Source organism: Elephantulus edwardii, unplaced genomic scaffold (genome assembly GCF_000299155.1).
Source record: "Elephantulus edwardii isolate Elephantulus edwardi_28Jun2011 unplaced genomic scaffold, EleEdw1.0 scaffold00111, whole genome shotgun sequence".
NCBI lineage: Eukaryota > Metazoa > Chordata > Mammalia > Macroscelidea > Macroscelididae > Elephantulus > Elephantulus edwardii.
In genome coordinates this window covers 4524747-4548055 of record NW_006399861.1, presented here as the reverse complement: position 1 = coordinate 4548055, position 23309 = coordinate 4524747, and the positions used below count along the sequence as shown (strand labels likewise).

The following is a 23309-nucleotide window of genomic DNA, read 5'->3' as shown; positions in this document are numbered from 1 at the left end:
GAAATAGTTTGTGGCTTAAGGAATAATTGAAATATGTTACAGAATAACTGGTCAGTTTTTTGTTTTTTTAAAAAAAGAAAATACACTCAAGACTTGTGAAACAGATGTCATCCTTACCCTTAGGGGCAGATTTCTGCTCTGAAGTTGGGTGCATCTCCCAGGTAGGTAATTGTAGCCCCTAGCATTTATAAACTAATCCTACTTCCTCTCAGAAACATAACCTTTTGAGAGGATCAGAGTGAGGCAGACTTAATGGGGTAGAGAAACAGTTTGAAGGAAAAGGTCATTGAAGACATCGCCTTATTTGAAAATTATTCTATAATTTTGTAGACATGGATTTAGATGCTATTGCAAAATTCTCTACGTTACACGCTAAGCCCAGCGGACTCATTCTTCAGTATGGGACTGCTGGATTTCGATCGAAAGCAGAACATCTTGATCATGTCATGTTTCGAATGGGATTATTGGCTGTCCTGAGGTCAAAACAGACACAGTCGACTATAGGAGTCATGGTAACTGCCTCACACAATCCGGAGGTAAGTTAGTAGTCTTACAGAGCAACCTCTGTGTGCAATAGTAAATGCATGGTACATGGTAAAGCTTAACCTAGAGGACAAATTCTGATTCTAGGAAAGTGCCTTTTCATTATTTTGTGCCTTTGAATTTGAAACAAGTTTTTCTTGGTAATTTAGAGCATGACCTTTAGGGTGTGAGGAAATGAATGAGAGACTGTCAGTTTCTGGAGTGTGTCCATGTTAGAGAAATAACAGAATGTTCTTCCAAGTTAAATGTGTTGAGACAGTGTTAGTAAGAAAACAGATTGACTTAGAAGTAATGAGTAAAAAAAAGTAGGAGAGGCGGGTAGGACAATCAATTGAAAAGTCATCTTGTTTTGAATATTTTCAGCCTAGCTTTCTGACAGCAGGGACTAGTTTCCTGCCCTCATTTTGTAGCTAACAAAGTAGCTTCAGGGATCCAAAAATGAGGTTTGGGCAGAATATTGATGAGGCACAGTAGTTTTCATTTATCTGAAAAGTATATAATAAAAGAAATCGTTTTTATTGTGTACTACATAGAATTCATTAGTACATAGTTTTAGATAATATTCTTCTGTATGATGCCAAGACATTTTACCTTTATAACCAAAATAGTTGGAAATTAAAGCTGTAAGTCGGTGAAAAATTATAACCCCTTCATTCTCCTGAACAAGAGGACACTGTCCAATTCAAAATGTGTGATTGTGATAAATGTGTACATTTCTATATGTAAAAATCTCCATAATTGATTAGTGACTTAGAGGAAGTACCTCAAATTTGTTAATTTTGAGAAATTGAAACCTAATTCAAAACCATTTCCATTCAGAACTATTCCCTTCAGTTGGCGTTCACTCCTCCCTATATTTTCTTTCCAGGTATTTGAACAGAATAGAGTTGGAAGTCACTTTTCAGTTTCTCTGCTACCCACTAGTTGAAAGGTTGGGTGACCACTATGTTCTTGCAGTAGGGGCTGCATGGAGAAGGCTACTTGGGGGCTCAGTCCACTGCAATGTGCTCCGGTTATTAATGATGAGTGCCAGTGAAGCCGGCTGGTGGTTAGATTTAGTCTGATCGTTACTGTCAGCACTGAACTGATATTAGCTGTAGGAACATAATCAAATTGCCTAGCTACTCTAAAGTTCAGTTTTCTCATAAAGAGATTTATATGTTTATAAGGATCTCATGAGTTAATGATCTTAAAGATCTAATGAGCTAATGTATAGAAAATACTCAGTCGAGCTCCTGGGGTTTAATCTGGACCCTGTTGAATCAGTTCTGTCATTGTCAGGGGGAAAGTAGAATACACTTGACTTCATAAACTCATACTCAGGAACATGCACAGATGGCTTGTTGTTTTTCTTTTAAGGAAGATAATGGTGTAAAATTGATAGATCCTTTGGGTGAAATGTTGGCACCATCCTGGGAGGAACATGCTACCTGTTTGACAAATGTTGAAGAGCAGGACATGCAGAGAACCCTGGTGGCCATCATTGAGAAAGAGGCAGTGAATTTGCAACAAGATGCCTTCGTAGTGATTGCTAGAGATACTCGGTAAGCATGGGAACTTCTTGGTAACATGATGTCAGTGAATGAGTCCATTTGTGTACTGTTTTGAGTAGCTTTTTTTAAATTATTTTGTATGTGCGTGTGTGTACCATTGAATCGGATCCGACTGGTACAGGAGATTGTCCCTCCTTTTCCAGTGGAGCATCTAGTGGATTTGATCCAAGTGCCTTTGGGATTGCAGTGTTGAATAGCTTCTTGACCTAAATTTAATAGTGAGGTGTAGGAGTAAGTTCAGCAGCTAGGTGGCACAAATGGTTAAATCTTCAACATTAACTAAAAGTTTAGCAGCCTAAATTCACCCAAAAGTAGCTCTTAAACATCTTGATGTGAAAAATGTCTGAAACTGTTCACTACGGATTAGTATATTCAAGTTAGCCTGTGCCTTTTGGCTTTGCCTTGCTTATTCCAACCCTGACAGGGATTATAAATTTGAAAGAAACTTTGAGAGGAGCTGATACCAGCCATACCTAGAAACAATCTTAAAAATATTAATTACTCGCTAGAGATTAGAAAGTTATCACAAGTAAACCCATGTTTTTTCCTTCCTTATTGGTAGTCTGACACTAGATTTTGAGAAATCATAATCGACTCCATGGCAACTAAAAAATACTGTATTAGTAACTGTTGCAAGGTGTATTTTAGACTCCATCTCTGGTAGTTACACTTCATACCTGATTTGAGCAGATCACCTAACCTGTTGGGGTTTCTATTTCCTCATTTGCATAATGATAAGTCCTATCACATGGCTTTTGTGTAAATTAATTGAAGTAATGTCTGCAAAGTACCTATTTCTTGGCATGAGGAACTTAGAATTTTCCACCTCCTTCCTCTACCTCAGCTTCCGTAAGTTCCTTTTTTCTTTACAGCAAGTCCATATCACATTAACTCTAGGGATTGATTTGTATAATCTGTATCATACCATTGTGTGATATGTGAAATGTGCAAGGAGCTGGAGTCAGAAAATCAAAAGGGCCAAACTCGCTCAGCATTTCTTAAGCTCAAGGAACTGAAGAACAAATTCAAACCTCAAGGTTCTATAATCAGGGATGCTGTAGGCAGAATATTAAATGATTCAGGAAGTATTAAAAGAAGATGGAAAGAATATACTGAGTCACTGTATCAAAAGCAGTTGGCAGACACAGAAGAATTTCATGAAACAACATATGAGCAAGAGCCTATGGTGATGAAGGAAGAAGTTCAAGCTGCTTTGAAGGAAATAGCAAAAAATAAGGACCCGAGAAATTGGTATACCAATTGACTTATTTCAACTAACAGATGCAGCCCTGGACGTGCTCACCAAGTTGTGCTGAGAAATCTGGAGAACAACCACTTTGCCAAATGACTGGAAGAGATCTATATTTGTACCCATTCCAAAGAAGGGTGACCCAACACAGTATGGAAATTATAGAACAATATAATTGATTTCACATGCAAGCAAGATTCTGTTGAAGATTATCCAAAAATGACTGGAACAGCACATCAGCAGAGACCTGCCAGAAGTCCAGGCTGGGTTTAGAAGGGGTCGTTGTACTAGGGATGTTGTAGCTAATGTTAGATGGATCTTAGCTGAAAGCAGGGAATACCAGAGGAATCTCTATCTATGTTTCATTGGTTATGCAAAGGTGTTTGACTGTGTGGATCATAACAAACTGTGACTGACTCTGAGAAGAATGGGAATTCCAGAACACTAGATCGTGCTAATGGGAAACCTATACTCGAACCAGGAGGCATTCGTCAGAACAGAGCAAGGAAACACTGCATAGTTCAAAATTGGGAAGGGTGTATGGTAGGGATGTAGAACAGATCATCTGAGAGGCTGGGCTCTATGAGGGGAAGTATGGTATTAGGATTGGTGGAAGATCCATCAACAATCTGTGTTATGCAGATGACACAACCCTACTTGCTGAAACTGAGGAGGAACTGAAGTGCTTGCTGCAGAGGGTCAAGGACTACAGCCTTCAAATATTGATTGAAGCTGGTGGCCTTGAACTTCATGCCTTTGGGATTGTAGTGCCGCCTTTTGCCACTAGGCCACCACAGCTCCCTCAATAAAATGTAAGATTCAAAATGCCTTTTGCATGAAGTTTACTCAGAAATCCTTTTGAGAGGAAATTTCTGTTCACTTTGTTAATTCTTAGAGTTTTCAAAAACTCTTTACCAAATTGCTTTACCAAAGTGATCTTTTAGACAGCACTTATTTAACATTGTGATCTTTGACAGCATAGTAGGCGGTTATTGTTGTTGTTTTTAAGTGCCGTCGAGTATCAGGCGACTCATAGAGACCCTATGAAGTAGAGGCCTTGACGCATGGATGCCTTTCATCCTCTCTCCAGACTCATAGGGTTTTCAGAGGCAAGCTATTATGGAAGTTGACGCCACTCCTCCTTCCACGCTTGTTCAATCGGGGAGCTCCACCCCACTCAGTCCACATTGGGTAGCCAACCATTAACGCATTTGACGCATCCGTGTCACAATGTTCAGCCTCACAGCAACCACAAGTGACCGTGGGACTTGTACACCAGGGCTATACGACCTAGAGGAATGTCTGAACAAAAACAATGAATGACTGGCCTGAGGGCCGCGAACTAAAAGTCACCCACCTTTGTCTTGGTCACATCGTTTTCTCTTCGCTGGGCCAGCTGATCTCTCTCTCTCTCTCTCTCTCTGTGGATGTTATTGTTGTTAAGTGCCCTCGAGTCGCAGGTGACTCATAGCGACCCTATGAAGAAGAGTCCTTGACGCTTGGGTGCCTTTCATCCTCTCTCCAAGTTCATAGGGTTTCCAGAGGCAAGCTATTATGGAAGTGGACAGTTGCTGGAAAATGTTTGTAATTTGCCATTGACTTTTCAGAGGGTAAAGGTGCCCAAGAGTTTAATAAGGTAACTGCTCAGCTGCTTACCCAGAGGTTGGTGCTTTGAAGCTGCCAGCTGCTCTGCGTGAGAAAATGTGGCAGTTTGCCTCTAAACATTTATGGCCTGGGAAAGCACATGGTGCACCTCTGCTTTGTCCTGTATGGTTACTGTGAGCCCAGATTCTAGCCAGCTAACTAAGAACTTGCAAAACAGCGGGCTTTTCCGAGTTCATAGGCTTTACCTAAAATATAATGATGTTTTTTTTATCTTGAAATTTGCAGCACAAACTTTTTCTTTTCAGAACAAACAAGTCTTGATTTTTTCTTTCTTCACTAGGCCCAGCAGTGAGAAACTTGCACAATCTGTAATAGATGGTGTGATTGTTTTGGGAGCTCAGTTCCATGGTAAGTAGTCAAACATAAACTGTAACTTAAAAGTTAAATATTCAAGAGCAAAATTAATCTAATAGAAAAAAATTAAAATTTTTTGAAGTTTCAAAATACAGATAAAAATGTTATAAAAAGATAATTATTGGTGTAAAATACAATTTATATGGGAATGCTATAGGTAGGAAATCTTGTCATGTACATCTTCCATAAAGTACAGAAACCCTTGAAGTTGCTTGAAGATGCCCTTGTTGGAGAGTCTTTTTCAATGTTAGGTATAACAAATAGTTTATTACCTGTTGAATCAGTTGTTGGTCTCTACTAATAACTGTTGCCCCTAATATTGTTACTGTTATGTGCCATAGAGCCAGAACTGACTCATAGCTTGCTTTCAGACCTTGTAAATCGCAGGGGAGGAGATTGTTTATCTTTCTCCTTTCATTGAGAATAGTGTTGGCTTGTGCTTTTTTGCATATATACTTTTCACTATGTTGAAGTAATTCCCCTCTATTCATTTTTGCTCAGTTTTTTTAATCAGGAAGGAGGTTGAATTTTGTTAAAGGCCCTTCCTACATAATTTATAGGATCATGCTATTCTTCTTCGCCTTAGTAATGTGATGTGTTATAGTAATTGTTTTTCATTTATTTTTCTTTTACTTTCATTTCTGTTCTGAATCCCACTTGGCTGATGAATTAGTTTTTTAATATACTGTTGGATTGTATTGTCAGGATTTTAACAAAATGAGGAGAGATTGGTTTGTCATTTTCTTTTTGCTGATGTCTTTGCCTGATTTTGGTATTAGTGTTATGCTTGCTTCATGGAATGACTTGGTGTATTCCTTCCTTTTCTGTTTTTTAAAAATAATTTAAGTATTTTCTGTTTCTTAGAAATAATTTAATTAGAATTCAAGAATTTAAGTAGAATAATTTATCTCTGAATGTTTGGTAGGATTCACTCATGAAACTGTCTGGGCTAGGAATTTTTTTCTGGGAGGAGTCTTAATGACCTGCTCAGTTTTTTCTTTGTGATGTATCTGTTCAAGTGTTCCACTTCTGTGTCTGTCAATTTCAGTAGAATGTGGGTTTTTAGGAATTTGTCCATTTCCTCTAGGTTTTCAAAGTTATTGGACTGCTGCATTTCACAATATTATCATAATATTAGCTAGTTCTTTTGTGATGTTACCTCTGATTTGTATTCAAGTTACTTGTGTCTTTTTTTGTTAAGTTTGACAGTGGGTATTTTTTCTATTTAAAAAATATTTCTAGTTGATTTGATAGATATAAAATCTAGTTGATTTTATAGAAAGATTGCATTTTCATTTGTTCATTATTATATGTTTCCCTCCCTACCTCTTCCTTCCCTCACCCCAAGTCCACTTTGCAGTGACTCGCTATTCCAGATTGTTGTCATATATATATACTATCTAATCATATATTCTTCTCAGACAGTTCTCCCCTCATATGTGTTCCAATGCAGTGTTTATCTCTCCACTGTTTCCCTATTCTCTCTCCACTCCCATGTCCATCCTATTTTATAACAGTGGTACTATGCAATATTTGTTCTTTTTTGACTGAGATATTTCACTTAGCATAATGTCTTTTAGGCTCTTGTCTATTTTCTTAACCCTTTTAGAAAACCAGCTCCTTGTTTTGTTGATGGTTTCAGTTGCTTTTCTTCTTTCTGTCTCATTTATTTCAATCCTTATCATTTCCTTCCTTCTCAAGGCTGTGGGATAAGCTGTTTGTTCTTTTTTTCTATTTCCTGGAGGTGTTGAGTTAGTTTCTTTAGCTCCTTTTTTTTTTACATGTTTGCTTATTGTTATGGAACTACCTTAGCTGTATCCCAGAGGTTTTGACGTAGTATATTTTCATTTTCAAGAACTTTTTTAATTTAATTTTTTATTTCTTCTATAACCTGGTAGTGCTCATGCAATGTGCTGTATAGCTTCCATGTGGGTGATTCCCCCTTGCCCCTTTATCTTGTTAATTTCTAGCTTTGTGGCATTATGGTCCGAGAAGGTATTTTTTATTACTTCAGTGTTTTGTTGAGGCTTTATGTACTTGTATGTACTTAATTCTGGAGAATGTACTTTGAAAAGAAAGTAAATTGTTTTTGTTGGGTGAAGTACTCTGAATATGTATGATACGGATTTGGCTGATGGTATAGTTTTGACCAGTCCCTTGGTGAGAATGGTCCGTTGAAGTCTACTACTATTGTGTTGTCTTTTTCTTTTTTCAGGACTGTTAATCTTTGTTTTATGTATTACAGCTATATCATTAAGTGCATAAATGTTAACTAAGGTTATGTCCTGTTAGTTTATTGTGCCTTTAATCATTATATAGTGTCCTTCCTTATTTTTGATGGTGCTTTTCCTCCTAAAGCCCATTTTGTCAGAAGTTAGTGTTGCTACTCTGGCTTTATTATGTGTATTTATAAAATATACCATTTTCTTGGTATATTTTTTCCCCACTTTTTTTTTTACTCCATCTTCTTATTTCCTAAATGTGTTTCTTGCAAGCAACATTGATGGACTTTGTCTATATGGTTCTCTTTTTCTTTTAGTTGATGTGTTTACACCATTCACATTTTGATTACTGACAAGGCAAGGTTGTATTATCACCAATTTACTGTGGGGTTTTTTGCTATTGTTGCTGGTTTCTTTGGTCCATCCACTTTGTCTGCTGTGTCTGTGTGAAAGACTTCCTTTAGTATTTTTTGTAGGGTTTGTTTTGTTTTAACTAATTCTTTAATTTTCTGCTTTGATGCAAATGACTTAATTTCTCCTCCATTGTTGGGCAGCTTTGCTGGATATAGGAGCCTCAGCTGGAAGTTGTTTTCCTTCAGCATCTTGCATGCCATCCCATTGTCTTTTTCCCCATGGCTTCTGCTGAGAAGAGTTTAATCCATTTGATTCTAATTTGCTGGGTGCCTCTTTGGTCTTCTCTTGCTACTCTTACTATTCTGTCCTTATCTATGATTTTAGAGAATTTCAGTATGATACATCTTGATGTTTTCTTTTCGGGTTGTGTGTGTTTGGAGTTTGTTGAGCTTCTTGTGTGTACTGTTTTGGTTTTTTGTACCAGGAAAGTTATAGTACCTCTTTCACAATTTTCTCAGTACTTTTATTTTTTTAACCCTCCTTTTCTGGAATTGCAGTCACATGTATATTGTTTCATTTGATGCCATACCAAATGATTCGTTGTTTTCTTCATTTTCCTTCTATCTTCTGTTTTCTTTATGTATCTTGCATTGAGGTTTTTGTCTTCTGTCTTGCTGATTGTTCCATCTTTTCTACTCTACTTTTTTTGTGCCTCCAACATGTTGAAAAGTTTGGCAGTCTTGGTCCTGATACTCTGGATTGTGTTTCCATGCTTTATAGTTGTTTCTTGTACTGAGTTGGTTGTGCCCTCTCTTGTGATAATTTTTTTTTAGTTCTCGTACCTTTTCATATATGGTTTCAACACCTTCTTTCATCATTTGTAACGTCCTCAGTACCACTTCTTGGAACTCCTTGTTGGTATATGTCTTCTGCCTTCCTGTCTCTAAGGTATTCTTGGGGTCTGCGATCTGATTTGCTTTTTAAAAAATTATTACTACTTTTATAATTCAAGTACATAGTGTTTTATAGAGTCTTTCATTTACATTATATTTTCTTCATTTATATTGTGGGTCCCACCCCTACAATTATTAATAACTACTTTTGTGAAAACATGTAAGCCGGTTATTTCATGCCTCATGCCCTAATATCCCCTCTTTTCTGATTTTCCCATCCCCGTGGTCCTCTGTTAATAGGATAATACTTGTTTTGTTTTTCTCTTTGAAATGCCTTTTTTTTAAAGAAAAAAAAGAGTACTTGTCACTTTGGAATTCCTACAGGATGAATCTTATTTAAACTTAGTTTTTATTGATTCAACAAATCCAGTGGCGCCAAGATGGTTCTGACTCATGATTCTCCAGTAGATTTCCAGGGCTGCACATTATAACACAGGAAGCTGCCATTTTTTTCTCCCTTGAAGTTGTGTGTGTACATGGACACACACGCACAGCCTTTGGGTTAGCCGCACAACTCACCATGAACTTGATTCTAGAACATCTCTTATTAAATGTGATTTTCTTTTTGTGTTTCTTTGACAGATTATGGCTTACTAACAACACCCCAGCTGCACTACATGGTGTACTGTCGAAATACCAATGGCCAGTATGGAAAGGCAACAATAGAAGGTTACTATCAGAAACATGCTAAGGCTTTTGTGGAACTTACCAAACAGGTAAACAATGAACATGATTAGAATTTGGATAAATGAACATAGGTCAGTTGAAAAAAGTAAGTGTGTGTGTGAGAAAAGGTTTATCTGGAGGGAAAAAAAGAGCACAAAGATTCAACTGATACAAAACTGAAGTCATAATTATCCAATATTGCTTGCAGTTACTGTTCAATTTCTTAAAAAGCTCCCTCAACTTGATTTTTTCAATGTCTTACCAATTTTCAGCTGAAAGAGCATCAAGCTAAAGAAAGGATCTGTTTTCAAGATAATGAAGGTGCTGTTAAGGCACCTTCTCCTCTGAACTAATGAGTCTTGCATCATTGTCTACATATTTTAGAGCCTATCAGGATGAGTCAGAGCACTGAAATAGATGGTTAGTATGATGGAAGGGAAAACAAGATCTGCATGTCCTTGTCAGAACAGTTCTGACAGGGAGGAGCCAAGAAAATGTAGGCAATGGCTGTTGAAAAATAATTTGGAAGGAACCCTAAATACCACATACAGCCAGACAACAGTGTACAAGCATATGTAGTTAGAAACAGGCAACATTTTTAAATAGTTGGCCACAGGAAGGCTTTGAGAATTCAAGAAAACAATTAGTGGTAGACTATCTCCTTCACTGAAGGTGGTGGTTGCTATGTGCCATCAAATTGGAACTGACTCAGCTGACCTCCAGTGGGTTTTTAAGGGCTGTAAATCCAAAGGGAGGAGATTGCCTATCCTTCCTTAGAGCAGATGGTGCATTTGAACTGTGTGTCTTCAGGTTGGCAGCACAGTTCCTTATCCATCAGACTACCAGAACTCCTAACTTTCATTAGGACCTAGGCATTCTCTTTACTATAATTAGTATTATTTTATATTGGTTCATTTACAAATTTCATCAAGTTTGTCTGCATTGTTTTTTACGCTGGATCGTTCTCCTTTCCTTTACCCAATGCTCCCTCCACCCAACAAAAAGTGTGACCTTATGATGAAGACACATGCCCCCTTGGATCCTTGTACTCGTTCTACAATAATGGTCTTAATACAGTATTTGTCTTTATGAGACTGAGTTCATTTAGCATAACGCTCTCTAGTCCCTCCCATGTTAGGTAGTAATTTAACAAATCATTGCTCCTGTGTGCTGCATAGTATTCCATTGTGCGAATGTACCATAATTTCTCAATCCATTTGATTGTGGTTGTGCACTTGGGCTGTTTCCATGTTCTTGCTATGGTAAATAACACTGCTGTGAACATTAGGCATTATTAATGGGCACAAATGGGTGAGAAAATACACTGTTGCAAAAAGCATTAATTATGATTTTAAAAAATAAAACAACCATTTTAAAGTATGCAGTTTAGTAATATTTAGTGTATTCACAATGTTGTGCAACTCCTAGCTCTCTGACTTGACAAAATTTTGTACTCCATTAAAAGATGCCATCTTTTCTGTCTGTCTTGTTTGACTTGGCATACTCTTTTTTGAGGCTTATGGAGTGGCTAATGAATTCATGCTGCACACATAACTTACTAGGTACCACCAGGGTTTACACATACAGTTCCTTTACCAAAATCTGAACATGATTGTTTCCTAGGCACTCCAGTTAACAGAAATAATGGACATATCTAGGGACGTGTGTGTGAGTACATTTGCCTGCTTATATGCGTAGGCCCTCGTGGCTCAGGGGTTAAATTGCCCAACTGCTTACTGGAGCACTTCAAATCGACCAGCTGTTCTGTGGGAAAAAATGTGAAAATCTCTTTCCTAAGATTATATCTTAGGAAACCTTATAGGACAGTTCTATGTCCTATAGAATTGCTGAGTTGAAGTTTCCAGTGAGTTTGCTTGCAGTTTTATAACTTAAATGTCTCTTCCATGTATCTTTTTCTTTGAAGGCTTCTTGTTGTGGAGATGAATTTCGAACACTTAAGGTCGACTGTGCAAATGGTATAGGTGCCCTGAAGCTAAGAGAAATGGAACACTACATCTCTCAGGAGCTGTCAGTTCGCTTGTTTAATGATGGGTCTGTGGGGAAACTCAATCATTTATGTGGGGCTGATTTTGTGAAATGTCAGCAGAAACCTCCTGAAGGTATGTAGTTTGCTTAACACTGTACAATTTGTTTTGAAGCCTGTGTCATTTACAGAGGAATGCAGCCAGTAGAGTACAGTCATGAACCTAGTCCTAGCTCTCATTTTTAGATACCCAGGTGGTTCGACTCCACCAGCTGCTTCAAGGGAGAAAGCTGAGCAGTCATGGTGCAGTGTAAAACATCCAAAAGCCTGCTGAAGGGTCAGCTATTGAGTTGGTTCTGACGAGAGAAAGAGGAATTTTCTTCCTCGACAGTACTATTCAGAATAGTTTCTGCTTTGTCCAGCTTTGTAACATCATTGTGTAGGGAATGTAAATGAGAAAATTGTGATCAGAAAATTATAATACAAGGACATGATCTCTAGATTTTAGCATGCATAAGAATCTCCGCAAGGCTTGTAAACACATTCTGGACTTCTTCCCAAAGTTTGTTTCTGCAGGTCTTGTTGTAAAGTGTTGTTGTGTCAACTGCGACTCATATAAGCCCTATAAACAGCAGATCAGACCCTATGAACAATAGATTGGAACCTTACACGTCTTGGGTGGGGCCCAGCAAATTGCAATTTTAACAAGCTCCCAAGGTTTGTTTATTATACTAGTCTGGAGAACACTAAATGCACTAAATGGCCCACTGAGCTGAGTATCAGTAAGTACTATTATCTTTCACTTTATCTGAATTTCAGACAGTATGGACAGAGAACGCAATTATCTCACAGACTAGATTTATCTTCACAAGAGATCCAGGGTTGGTAACTTTAGGTCAGATTATTATATATGTGTTTGTGTAGTGTGCTTTGCATGAGTTCATTTGCATTTGTCGCCCTGTAGAAATGTCTTAATATCACTAAGACATTAAGACTCCTCAATAGAGGTGGAAAGGCCACTTCAGGTGCTAGTCTGTTGCAGTTGAATAGCTCTTATCCCCCCAGTGTAGGAACAGGACATGTGCTCTCAGAACTAACAGACTTCATCAGATTGCTTCATTGCTTGTTTCACTAATTTACCTTCATGTTAGAGGAACACGCACGTGCTCAACTTTTGGTCACACACATTGAATCAACCAATTGAAGGTCCTCTTGAAGGATTGCTCGTATGAACAGAAACCCCTAAGTTCTCCATTTTCTTGGAGGTTGCAGTGGTTGCCATTATTATGCTCCGGGGGGGAGGTGGGAACAAAGCAACAAACCAACCCATTTTTTTTTCTTCTTTCTGTTTCTTCTGCTGGTGTTGAGGCTAAGAAACAGCCAAAATTTTTTTATTATATGTTTTATCTTCCTTTTATTGAATGACTCTTGTAATCAAATATTAGAACACAAATGAGGGGAGAGTGTAGCTCCATTAATTCAGGTGAGGTCCAAAAAGTTTAGTTCATCTGGATTATAATATTAAAATGCAGATCTCTCTTTTTTGAGCAGAGGACATAAAATAACACCTCACTAGAGAAGACATCAAAATGATCAGTAAACACATGAGGAAATGAAATCCTTAGGGAATATAGAAAATCAAAACAAGATGTTTTTTCACCCCAGAAATAATAGCAAAGTTCAACAAAACAGCAAATAGCAAATGCTAACCAGAGAGTGAAGGGATTAGAAGTCTCAGACACTGTTTGTGAGAAGGAAAAACGGTACAATAATTCCATTGTGGTGCCAAATTGTCTTTAATAATTTGACATGACTATCACTTGGAATTTTGAGAACTTTTACAGATTACAAAAACTCAAATTATAATTGCTCTTCATTATAAATTTTTTCCATATATAAGTGTAAAAAGAAAAAGGGCCAGATGAGGAAGGCCTCCGCTTCACAAAGGCGTACTGTCCCCATCAGTACCATCTAGAAAAGAAAACCAGATTCCCATGGGGTCAGACATGTCCCCATGCTTCCATAACTTTTTCTACTCACCTTAACATCAGTCTGCTGCTTTGCCTGGTCCAGAATCCAACGTGGAAACTCACAGACCATGCAGAACCATACTAAGGAATTTAGGTTACAATCAAGGTTGGCAGCAGAATACAGTCAGGATGGCTCCTGAAATGCTTGAGCCTCACTGCTTTTGGCCAGTGTTACAAAGTTCTCAGTCTTGCAAATTATGGTCCCCCAGTTGTCTGCTCCCAGTTGTCCAGCAAACTTGGGCAAAGGCTCTTGGCTCTAGTTCTGATGGTGTAGCCATCCCAAGGCCTCTAGTTTGGCCATGGCTGCTGCAGTAGATGCAGCTGGTGCAGGAACATCTGGTGTCTCTTGAAGGGCATCCTTCATTCTCTTGCTGCTCCTTTTTCACTGAATCTCGCCTTCTGCTGCTGGATTGCTCAATTTAATGCTAAGACTAGCCAGTCCCTTTGTGGATTGTTGAGACTAGCCAGTCCCTTTGTGGATTGGTGAGACTAGCCAGTCCCTTTTTGGATAGGCTAACATACTCTATTCACACATTCACGCCCGTCTACCTGACAAAGTCAAATGGTGGCTAAGAAAGCCATATTGAAAGATAAAGTCCATAATAAATACATTATTTCCATCAGAAGTAAAGCAAACCTCACCTGTTTGGCAGTATTTGGGGCGTGTGTATGTATGTATCTCATAACTCACTCATTACCATTAAGTTGGGACCAACTTATAGCTGATGCTGCATTCGTGTCCTAGGCTTGTAAATCACACAGGAGGAGCTTGCCTGTATTTCTCCCTTGAAGGTCCTGGTAGGTTTGAATTGCCATAGAGATAAATAGGTAGCAGCACAACTACCCCAGACTGCGTCACTGGATAGCTATGTGTGTATTATATGGGTGTATATGACTATATCTATGACCTGTAAAGTGGAATTTTAATTTTCTTATTATAGCAAGTTTTAGGGTAAGTAGATTTTGAAAATTTCTTTTTCAATTTGTAGTAAAAATATTTGACTTATTTAAAAAAACAGCAGTAGACCTGTATAGAATTTAAAGGTTAAGGCACTGATTTTTATGTCTAGTTTTAAATATCTCATGGAAAAATCATGGTGGACATATTTGCAATGCATCAGCTCAACTGTGATCTACTTGACTGTAAAAAAAGTCACCTTTCATAAAGGAAAAATCTAAATCTTTGTTTACTGAAACGAGACTTTAATTCTCTGTTCTAGGAATGGAAATGAAGTCTAATGAAAGGTGCTGTTCCTTTGATGGAGATGCAGACAGAATTGTGTATTACTACCGAGATGCTGATGGTCATTTTCATCTCCTAGATGGAGATAAAATAGCAACGTTAATTAGCACTTTTCTTAAAGAGCTTCTGCTGGAGGTATGTGGAGAAATTGATTACCCTTGAAAACAAACTAATTTTTAAAATGATTCTATCTCAGACTGCCTTTTGAAGAGGTGTAACTGATGGAAAGTTTCTTACTCTGGCTATAAAATGGTAAAGTTACACTTAGTCATTTCAACAGTGGAGGCTGAGGATACATTTTTCTTTCTCTAACTGGCAACTTTTTTTTTCTTTAATTTTTTAAAAAATTATTTATGTGTGTACCGTCCAATTGGATCTGACTGGTACAGGAGGCAATTGTTCCTTCTTCTTCAGCAGAGCATCTGGTGGATTTGAACTGCACATCTCTGGGATTGCAGTGCAGCTTCTTGCCAGTATGCCACCAGAGCTCATCCAACTGGCAACATCTTATTATGTGAAACTTGAGGAAGTTTTCACTTCTTCCATAACTTCTACTTTAGTGATACTAAAATCTAAACCAAAAAGCTCTCTTAGAGCTTTATTATTTATTATGATAGTGAGAAGCTTTGTAAAATGTGAGATGTTTTTAGTCTTTTGAAGTAGCTTTCAGACTGGCTTTGATAAAGTGTAATAGGAAATAATTATAATAATTTAGTAAAGATACTTTTACTTTAATAATTCCATTAATACTAGGATTAGAGAAACAATTTTCTTTTAAAAAGGGGACAAAGATCAAATGATTGTTCATGTCACAGGTTCTTTATTTTATAAAGGATACTTATAGAATTCTGTTTATAGAAATAGTGTTTAAAAACACTTTAGTCTTTTCTCTGGTTTATATGTAAATATTCAGTAAGGATGCTATAAGCAGAATATTGAATGATTCAGGAAATATTAAAAGAAATTGGAAGGAGTATACAGAGTCATTAAAAAGAATTGGCTGACACAGAAGAATTTCAAGAAACAACATGATCAAGAGGCATTGGTGATGAAGGAGGAAGTTTACGCTGCTCTGAAGGACTTGGCAAAAAATAAAACCTCAGGCATTGATGGAATACCAATTCATGTATTTCAGCAAACAGATGCTGCCCTGCATGTGTTGACCAAGTTGTGCCAAGAAATCTGGAGGACAAGTACTTGGCCAACTGATTGGAAGAGATGTATATTTGTTCTCATTCCAAAAAAAAGGTGACCTTACAGAGTGGAAATTATTGTACAATATCATTAATATCACAAACTGGCAAAATCCTGCTGAAGATTATCCAGAAAAGACTTGAACAGTACACTGACAGAGAACTAATAGAAATACAAGCTGGGTTTGGAAAAGGTCGTAGCACTAGGGATATTATTGCCAATGTCAGATGGATCTTGGCAGAGAGCAGAGAGTACCAAAAGAAAGTCTGTCTGTATTTCATTGACTATGCAAAGGCATTTGACTTTGTGGATCACAAGAAATTGTGTCTAACCTTCAGGAAAATGGGAATGTCAGAGCAGTTGATTGTGCTTATGTGGAAGCTATACTTAGACCAAGAAGACAGTGAGGAAACACTGCATGCTTCAATATAAGGAAGGGAGTGCATCAAAGATGCATTCTGTCCCCATACCTTTTCAGTCTATATGCAGAACAGATTATTCGGGAGGCAAGGTTTTACGAGGAGTGTGACATCAAGATTGGAGGAAGACTCATTAACAACCTGCGATACGCAGATGACACAACCTTGCTTGCTGAAACTTAAGAAAACCTGAAGTACTTGCTGCAAAAGTATTATAGTCTTCAATATGGATTGAAGCTCAATATCAAGAAGACAAAGATTCTCACCACTGGGCCGATTGGCAGCACCATAATAGATGGAGAAGAGATTGAGGTTAGCAATTACAGCATGCTCGGATCCACAATCAACACTTTTAACACCAGCAGTCAGGAAATCAAAAGATGAATTGCATTGGGATAGTCTGCTGTCATGGACCTTTCCAGAGTGCTGAAGAGCAACGATGTCAGTCTAGATAAGAAGGTGTGCTTAATCCAGGCTGTGCTTCTCAATTACTTGTTATGCTTCAGAGTGTTAGACAATGACTAAAGGTAACAGAAGACAAATAGATGCCTTCAAGTTGTGGTGCTGGAGAAGAGTCTTGAACATAGCATAGACTCCAAAATAAAAACAAATAGGTCTGTCTTGAAGAGGGTGAAACCAAATTTCTCCTTGGAAGCTAAGATTTTGAAGCTCTTCCTCACTTTGGGCATTTGGCCAGGAGAGATTGGTCTTTGGAGCAGGCCACCATGCTCAGAAGGGTGGACAGACAAGCGCTGGAGAAGAAGAGCCCGGATGAGATGGATTGATACAGTACCTGGGGCAATGAGGGTTAGTGAGTCAGAATTAGTGAGACTGGGTCTGGACAGGGAAGGGTTCAGAGCTGCTGTACATAGGGTCGCTGTGCATCACAGGCAACTCAACCAGTAACATTCTGTGACAGGTTTGGAAGCAGGATTGGCATCCACTTTCTAAACAACATGCCTCAAGAAGAAATTCTTTGAACTTTGATAAATGTCGATAGTTGTAGAGGGGCTTCAGGCCTTTTGTTCATATGGTCGCTATGAGTCGTGCTTGACTCAAAGACAATCAACACAACAACATGTCATTTATTACATAAACCAGGGTATGGCTGAACTGCTTGATGAATTTGTCACCTTTCAGTGCTCAAGGTATTTTTGCTGTTATAGTTTCTTTCACTTTTGATGGCAAGTTATATATTATTACTATTTTTGTCTAGATTGGAGAAAACTTGAATATTGGTGTTGTACAAACTGCATATGCAAACGGAAGTTCAACACGGTATCTTGAAGAAGTTATGAAGGTATGTATTTTAGACATTTATATTTTCTGGAAGTTTCTTAGCAATTTTAAGATAGTTCTGTAGTGAAATAAAGTCCTTCTAAAAGTGAATAGACTTGTATATATGGACATGAACCACTGCTAGTGTAGTAAAACAAAACCCCAAAACAATTAAAAGAGCAGGAAAAAGTGGATTCTCCCTGAGAATTTTTTTTATTAATTTTAATGAAAATTTACAGAGACTTTGGATTTCCATTCATTCATTGTTGCATGAGAATTTATGTTTTGTTGTTGTGTACTGTTGAGTCATATTTGACTGGCACAGGAGGAGATTGCCCCTCCTCCTCCAGCGGAGCATCGGATGGATTCTCAAAGGCCTGGAGCTACCTTTTTTAAATATAAACATCATGGAAGGTACATCTCTACCTCCCAGTTTTTAATTTTAACATCTTGCTCTAAGTTGTAACTCGCTACTGGGTAAGAACAGTTAGAGAACAGCTGACCACTTAAGATACGAAGTGAGTTAGCATGAATTGTGTGTGGAAAGTGGTGTCAAGCTTCCTTACTTGCACATTAGTGATAATTTACCCTGTATACATCTTTAATGGGCTGTTTTCTGCCTGGTTATATACAAGACTTGTGGTTTTGTGCATATTAGCAACTTGCAGGTGATGCGTTCTCCAACTCTGGTTTAATGCTTAGTCAATAATTGTCTCTTCTGCATAGAGGGTTATTTGGTTTGGCAAGATCTTTCATTTCAAATTCTTTTTCCCACATCCACCAGATGACTATCCTACTCACTTTAAGAGTTAGGAGTTTATATTTCTGCCAGAGAATGCTGCCGAGGAAGCATTGCTAAAGTGTTTATTCCCACAGCCGCCATGTCGAAGTCATAGTCTCCTAAAGAGCCCGAACAGCTGTGGAAACTATTCGTCAGAGGGCTGAGCTTTGAAATGACGGATGAAAGTCTGAGGAGCCATTTTGAGCAATGGGGGACACTCTCGGACAGTGTGGTAATGAGAGATCCAAATACCACATGCTCCAGAGGCTTTGGCTGTGTCACATACTCAACTATGGAAGAGGTGGATGCAGCCATGAATGCAAGGCCCCACAAGGTGGTTGGAAGGGTTGTGGAACCTAAGAGGGCTGTCTTGAGAGAAGATTCTCAAAGACCAGGTGCCCACTTAACTCTGAAAAAATCTTTGTTGGTGGAATTAAAGAAGACATTGAAGAGATCACTTAAGAGATTATGTTGAGTAGTATGGGAAAATTGAAGTGGTTGAAATCATGACTGACTGAGGCAGTGGCAAGGAAAGGGGCTTTGCTTTTGTAACTTTATGACCATGACTGTGTAGATAAAACCGTTATTCAGAAATATCATACTGTGAATGGTCACAATTGTGAAGTGAGGAAAGCCCTGTCAAAGCAAGAGATGGCCAGTGCCTCTTCCAGCCAGAGAGGTCGAAGTGGTTCTGGAAACTTTGGTGGTGGCCGTGGAGGTGGTTTTGGTGGGAATGACAACTTTGGTTGAGGAGGAAACTTCAGTGGACAAGGTGGCTTTGTTGGCAATTGTGGCGGTGAAGGATATGAAGACAGTGGAGATGGTTATAATGGATTTGGTAATGATAGAAGCAACTTTGGAGGTGGTGGAAGCTACAATGATTTTGGCAATTACAACAATCAATTTTCAAATTTTGGACCCATGAAAGGAGGAAACTTGGAGGCAGAAGCTCTGGCCCTTATGGTGGTGGTGGTCAATATTTTGCCAAACTATGAAACCAAGGTAGCTGTGGTGGTTCAGGCAGCAGCAGCAGCAGCAGCAGCAGCAGCAGCAGCTGCTATGGCAGTGGCAGACTGTTTTATTAACTGCCAGGAAACAAGCTTAGCAGGAGAGGAGAGCCAGAGAAGTAACAGGGAAACTACAGATTACAACAGATTCGTGAACTCAGCCAAGCACAGTGGTGGCAGGGCCTAGCTGCTACAAAGATATGTTTTAGACAATATTAAGGTTTATGGGCAAAAAACTCGAGGACTGTATTTGTGACTAATTGTATAACAGGTTATTTTAGTTTTTGTTCTGTGAAACGTGAAAGCGTTCTGAAAAAAAGGGCTTAAATGTGGAATTTTTTTTTTCACCCATGCTGTTGATTGCTAAATGTAGTAGTCTGATCATGACACTGAATGTCTTTTTAAAAATTGTGCTGTGTAAAGTCAGTCTACTCTGAAGCTATCTTATTTTGATAAATAACCCAACAGTGTTGAAGTTTAGAATTCATTCAGAGTGATGCCAGATTTCACTAAAAATTTACATTAGAAGACTGCTTGGGAACAGAGAAGCCATTGTAGTTGCCCCATTTTACCCTCCCACCAACAGTGAAGAAGGATTCCATATTTTAAAGGGTGTTCATGTTTTCACTGTATTGCTGTTCTGAAAGGTGGTCTGTAGGAGTGGGTTCAGTTTCAGATTTGAAAGATATCCAAAACCACAGCCCTGGGGTGAGGAGGTCGGACTGCTGTTTTTAGAAGTATTTTATTGGTGTATGTACAGCCATGCTTATTTGTGTGTCTATCATTGTACTTTCATATTATAAATTGCAGTTAGGTAATTGAAAAAGAAACCTATAGACTGAAAAGCCCAAGCTATTCACTGTCTTGCTCTTTAAAGAAAAACCATGCCAACCCTGCTCTAAGTTGTTCTGCAAACTATAACTAATTTCAGGCTCATAAAACTACAGGACTATCTCTTTCTCGTTTCTCCCTCTCTCACAGCACACACACATACACAGTAATTCCTAATTAGCTTACATAAGTTCTAATTCCTCACTGTAAGGTCTTGATGGTGTGCTTCCTCAGAGGCTCTGAGGGGTACAAAGAATTAACTTTTTTGCTGCCATGGTAAGTGGTTCAAGTCCACTTAGAGCCTCAATAGTAAGGCTTAGTGAACTTCAGCACAACCATTCATTAAAAACCTCATGGAGTACAGTTCTGTCTGGTGCCTCTTAGCATCTTCAGGAGTTGGAATTGACTAGGCACTGCAGTCTGTAACAAAAAGTGCTAATAATCACGAGGCCATGCCTCTTACATAGTTCAAATCCAGTAGCTGCATTCCCTGGGGAAATGGTGGGCAGCTTCCATCTGGTAAGATGTACAATCTCAGAAACCTGATGAAAAAACTAATTCAATGTCAGTGAGTTTGAAGGATTTTTAACTATTTCCTCTATGCTCAAAGTTTCTAACTTAAAACCACACTGTGTTTTAATTGCTCACTTGAGTTCTTCACTAGCCTCAGGGCTAGCTAGAAGATTCTGCTGTGTATCTTTGGAATAGTAGTACATAATATTTATTGACTGAATAACTGCTATTGTAATTCTTTAAATTTATATTTTAGGTCCCCGTCTTTTGTACAAAAACTGGTGTGAAACATTTGCACCACAAGGCTCAAGAGTTTGATATTGGCGTGTATTTTGAAGCAAATGGACATGGCACAGTAAGTCCTCTTAAGGAGTTGTAACTGTAGTGTTAGCTGGCACTTTTTTGTATTGCACTGTCATGAAGTGATTGGGATGGTGCTGAGTAAGATTTTGTTAAAGTTTTATTCAAATTGTGGTTCTCAATTAGAGACAGTAAACCCTCTTTGAATATCCAAAAATACACAGATTTGATATTTGCTTTTAAATATTGTATTTAAAAATATGCAGTTAACTTTCTTTATAATCAGATTATCTCTGTATTATTATTTAAAATATTTCATTTCAATTTGCCTTGGTGATGAAATGAAAGTAATGGAAAACTTAAAAATTTGTAAACTTCTTAGGAGACAAACATTTTCTAAAATTATTTTTATTGCAATATTATTTGTGTTTTTTGAAAATGTTTCATACCTCATTTTGCAAGTGGATTTGAGATGTCCCACAGAAAACTTAAATCTAAATACATCTTTTTCTAATTAATTAGACCTGGGCTTCTGGAGGCCACCCACCTTGAGCATTATAACTTCAGTGATGTAATCCCAGGTTGGTAACTGCTCTCATGTGAGGTTTACCAACCCTGGATTGTAATGCTGTTGACATTGTGGTCCCTACAATCTCTGTTGTAGTTATTCTGCCTTGACTTCTGTGTTAAAGAGTTCAGCTGCTGGCCAGAAAGTTCAAATCCAGCAGTTCCCTTGGTGGAGAAAGATGTGGTAGTCCGGTTTCCTGAAGGTTCCCAGTCCGGAAACCCTGTGACACAGTTCTCTGCCCTGTCATACTGTTGTGAGATGCAGCCAACTTGACAGCATGAGTAGGTCATAATAATACAGTTTGCATTTCTGTTAAATAAGGCCTGCATCTTGGTTTACCAGCCCTTGTGCAATCAAACATGCTTCAAGTAGCTGTGAATAATATGCTGCTCTCTAGTACTAGCCCTCTTGAGAGCAGTAAAAATAAGATAGGAGAAAAGATAATGACACAGTAATCTCAAGGCACCAGTATTTGCCATAACCGAGAAATGTGGAAAACCATTTTCCAACTCTGACTAAATTAAACGCTTAAAACTTTAGGCCAATAAACTGTACTAGTTGGAAAGAATTTCATCTTTCAAAGTAAAATGGATGCAGACCAAGGCTTAAGTAACCAGGTTACAGAGAACGTACGTACGTGTGTGTGTGTGTGTGTGTGTGTGTGTGTGTGTAGCTAGCTAAGAGGCAAACATAATGAGCTCATTTTGTATTTTCCTTTTGTTGAATTGTTTTCTTTGACTTTAAGTTTATGGATTATAAAACAATTTATTTTGAGATGGAGCCTTAGTAATATCTTAATGGCTGCTGATTGTGTTTATTAAGTTTGTATTTAGTAAATATGATAATAAAGAACTGTGGTGGGGTTGCTAGTCATTCTCCAGGCTGTTTTGCCCTACTGGTGCTTTTACGATCGGGGCTTGCAGAGTGGGAACTGATTTGTTCTGTATGCTTTCAATGCAGGTACTGTTTAGTAAAGTTGCTGAAATGAAGATAAAACAATTAGCTAAAGAGCTACAAGATAATAAAAGGAAAGCAGCTATGATTCTCGAAAACATTGTTGACTTGGTTAACCAGGTGAGAACGAATAAGGTTGTGGACTCTTGGTTACCTTTACAGATGGACAGAGTGAAGTATACTCTGTTAAAAAAAAAATTCTTGGCTTGATGGCTTCTTTGCAATATTAACAAAATTTTTATATGCTTCCTGATATAATTTCAGTAGGAGGGGAGAAACTTAAAAATATATTTAGTAAGAAAAAAATTGAGTCATAGAATGTTAGTGCTAAATCCTTAACTGGTACCAAGTCTAATCACATTTTATAGATAAAAGACAAGTTTTGGTATTTTATTATTGCTTCAAAAGATAGATAACCACGAAACAATTCATTATTGATGGAGTTAGGGAGGAACACAAGAAATTGGTTTGCCAAGATTAGAGACTGTTCAGATTTGTCCTATTTTTTTCCCCTACATTATAGGCAACTGGTGATGCTATTTCTGACATGCTGGTGATTGAAGCAATTTTGGCTCTGAAAGGACTGACTGTACAACAGTGGGATGCTCTCTATACAGATATTCCAAACAGACAACTCAAGGTTAAGGT

At 38.1% G+C, this 23309-nt stretch overlaps 1 protein-coding gene across 1 annotated transcript in view; it reads left to right on the top strand.

The window, feature by feature from the left end:
• Positions 1-327: 327 nt before the first annotated feature.
• PGM3 (phosphoglucomutase 3) overlaps positions 328-23309 on the top strand; it is a 34679-nt gene continuing 11697 nt past the window's right edge. The window contains exons 1-10 of the mRNA XM_006892161.1: positions 328-536; positions 1903-2087; positions 5291-5358; positions 9476-9609; positions 11484-11679; positions 14794-14951; positions 17646-17729; positions 21096-21194; positions 22668-22781; positions 23185-23307. Coding sequence (XP_006892223.1) covers positions 333-536; positions 1903-2087; positions 5291-5358; positions 9476-9609; positions 11484-11679; positions 14794-14951; positions 17646-17729; positions 21096-21194; positions 22668-22781; positions 23185-23307 — 1365 coding nt within the window. The 5' untranslated portion in view covers positions 328-332. The remainder of the gene's footprint in view (positions 537-1902; positions 2088-5290; positions 5359-9475; positions 9610-11483; positions 11680-14793; positions 14952-17645; positions 17730-21095; positions 21195-22667; positions 22782-23184; positions 23308-23309) is intronic.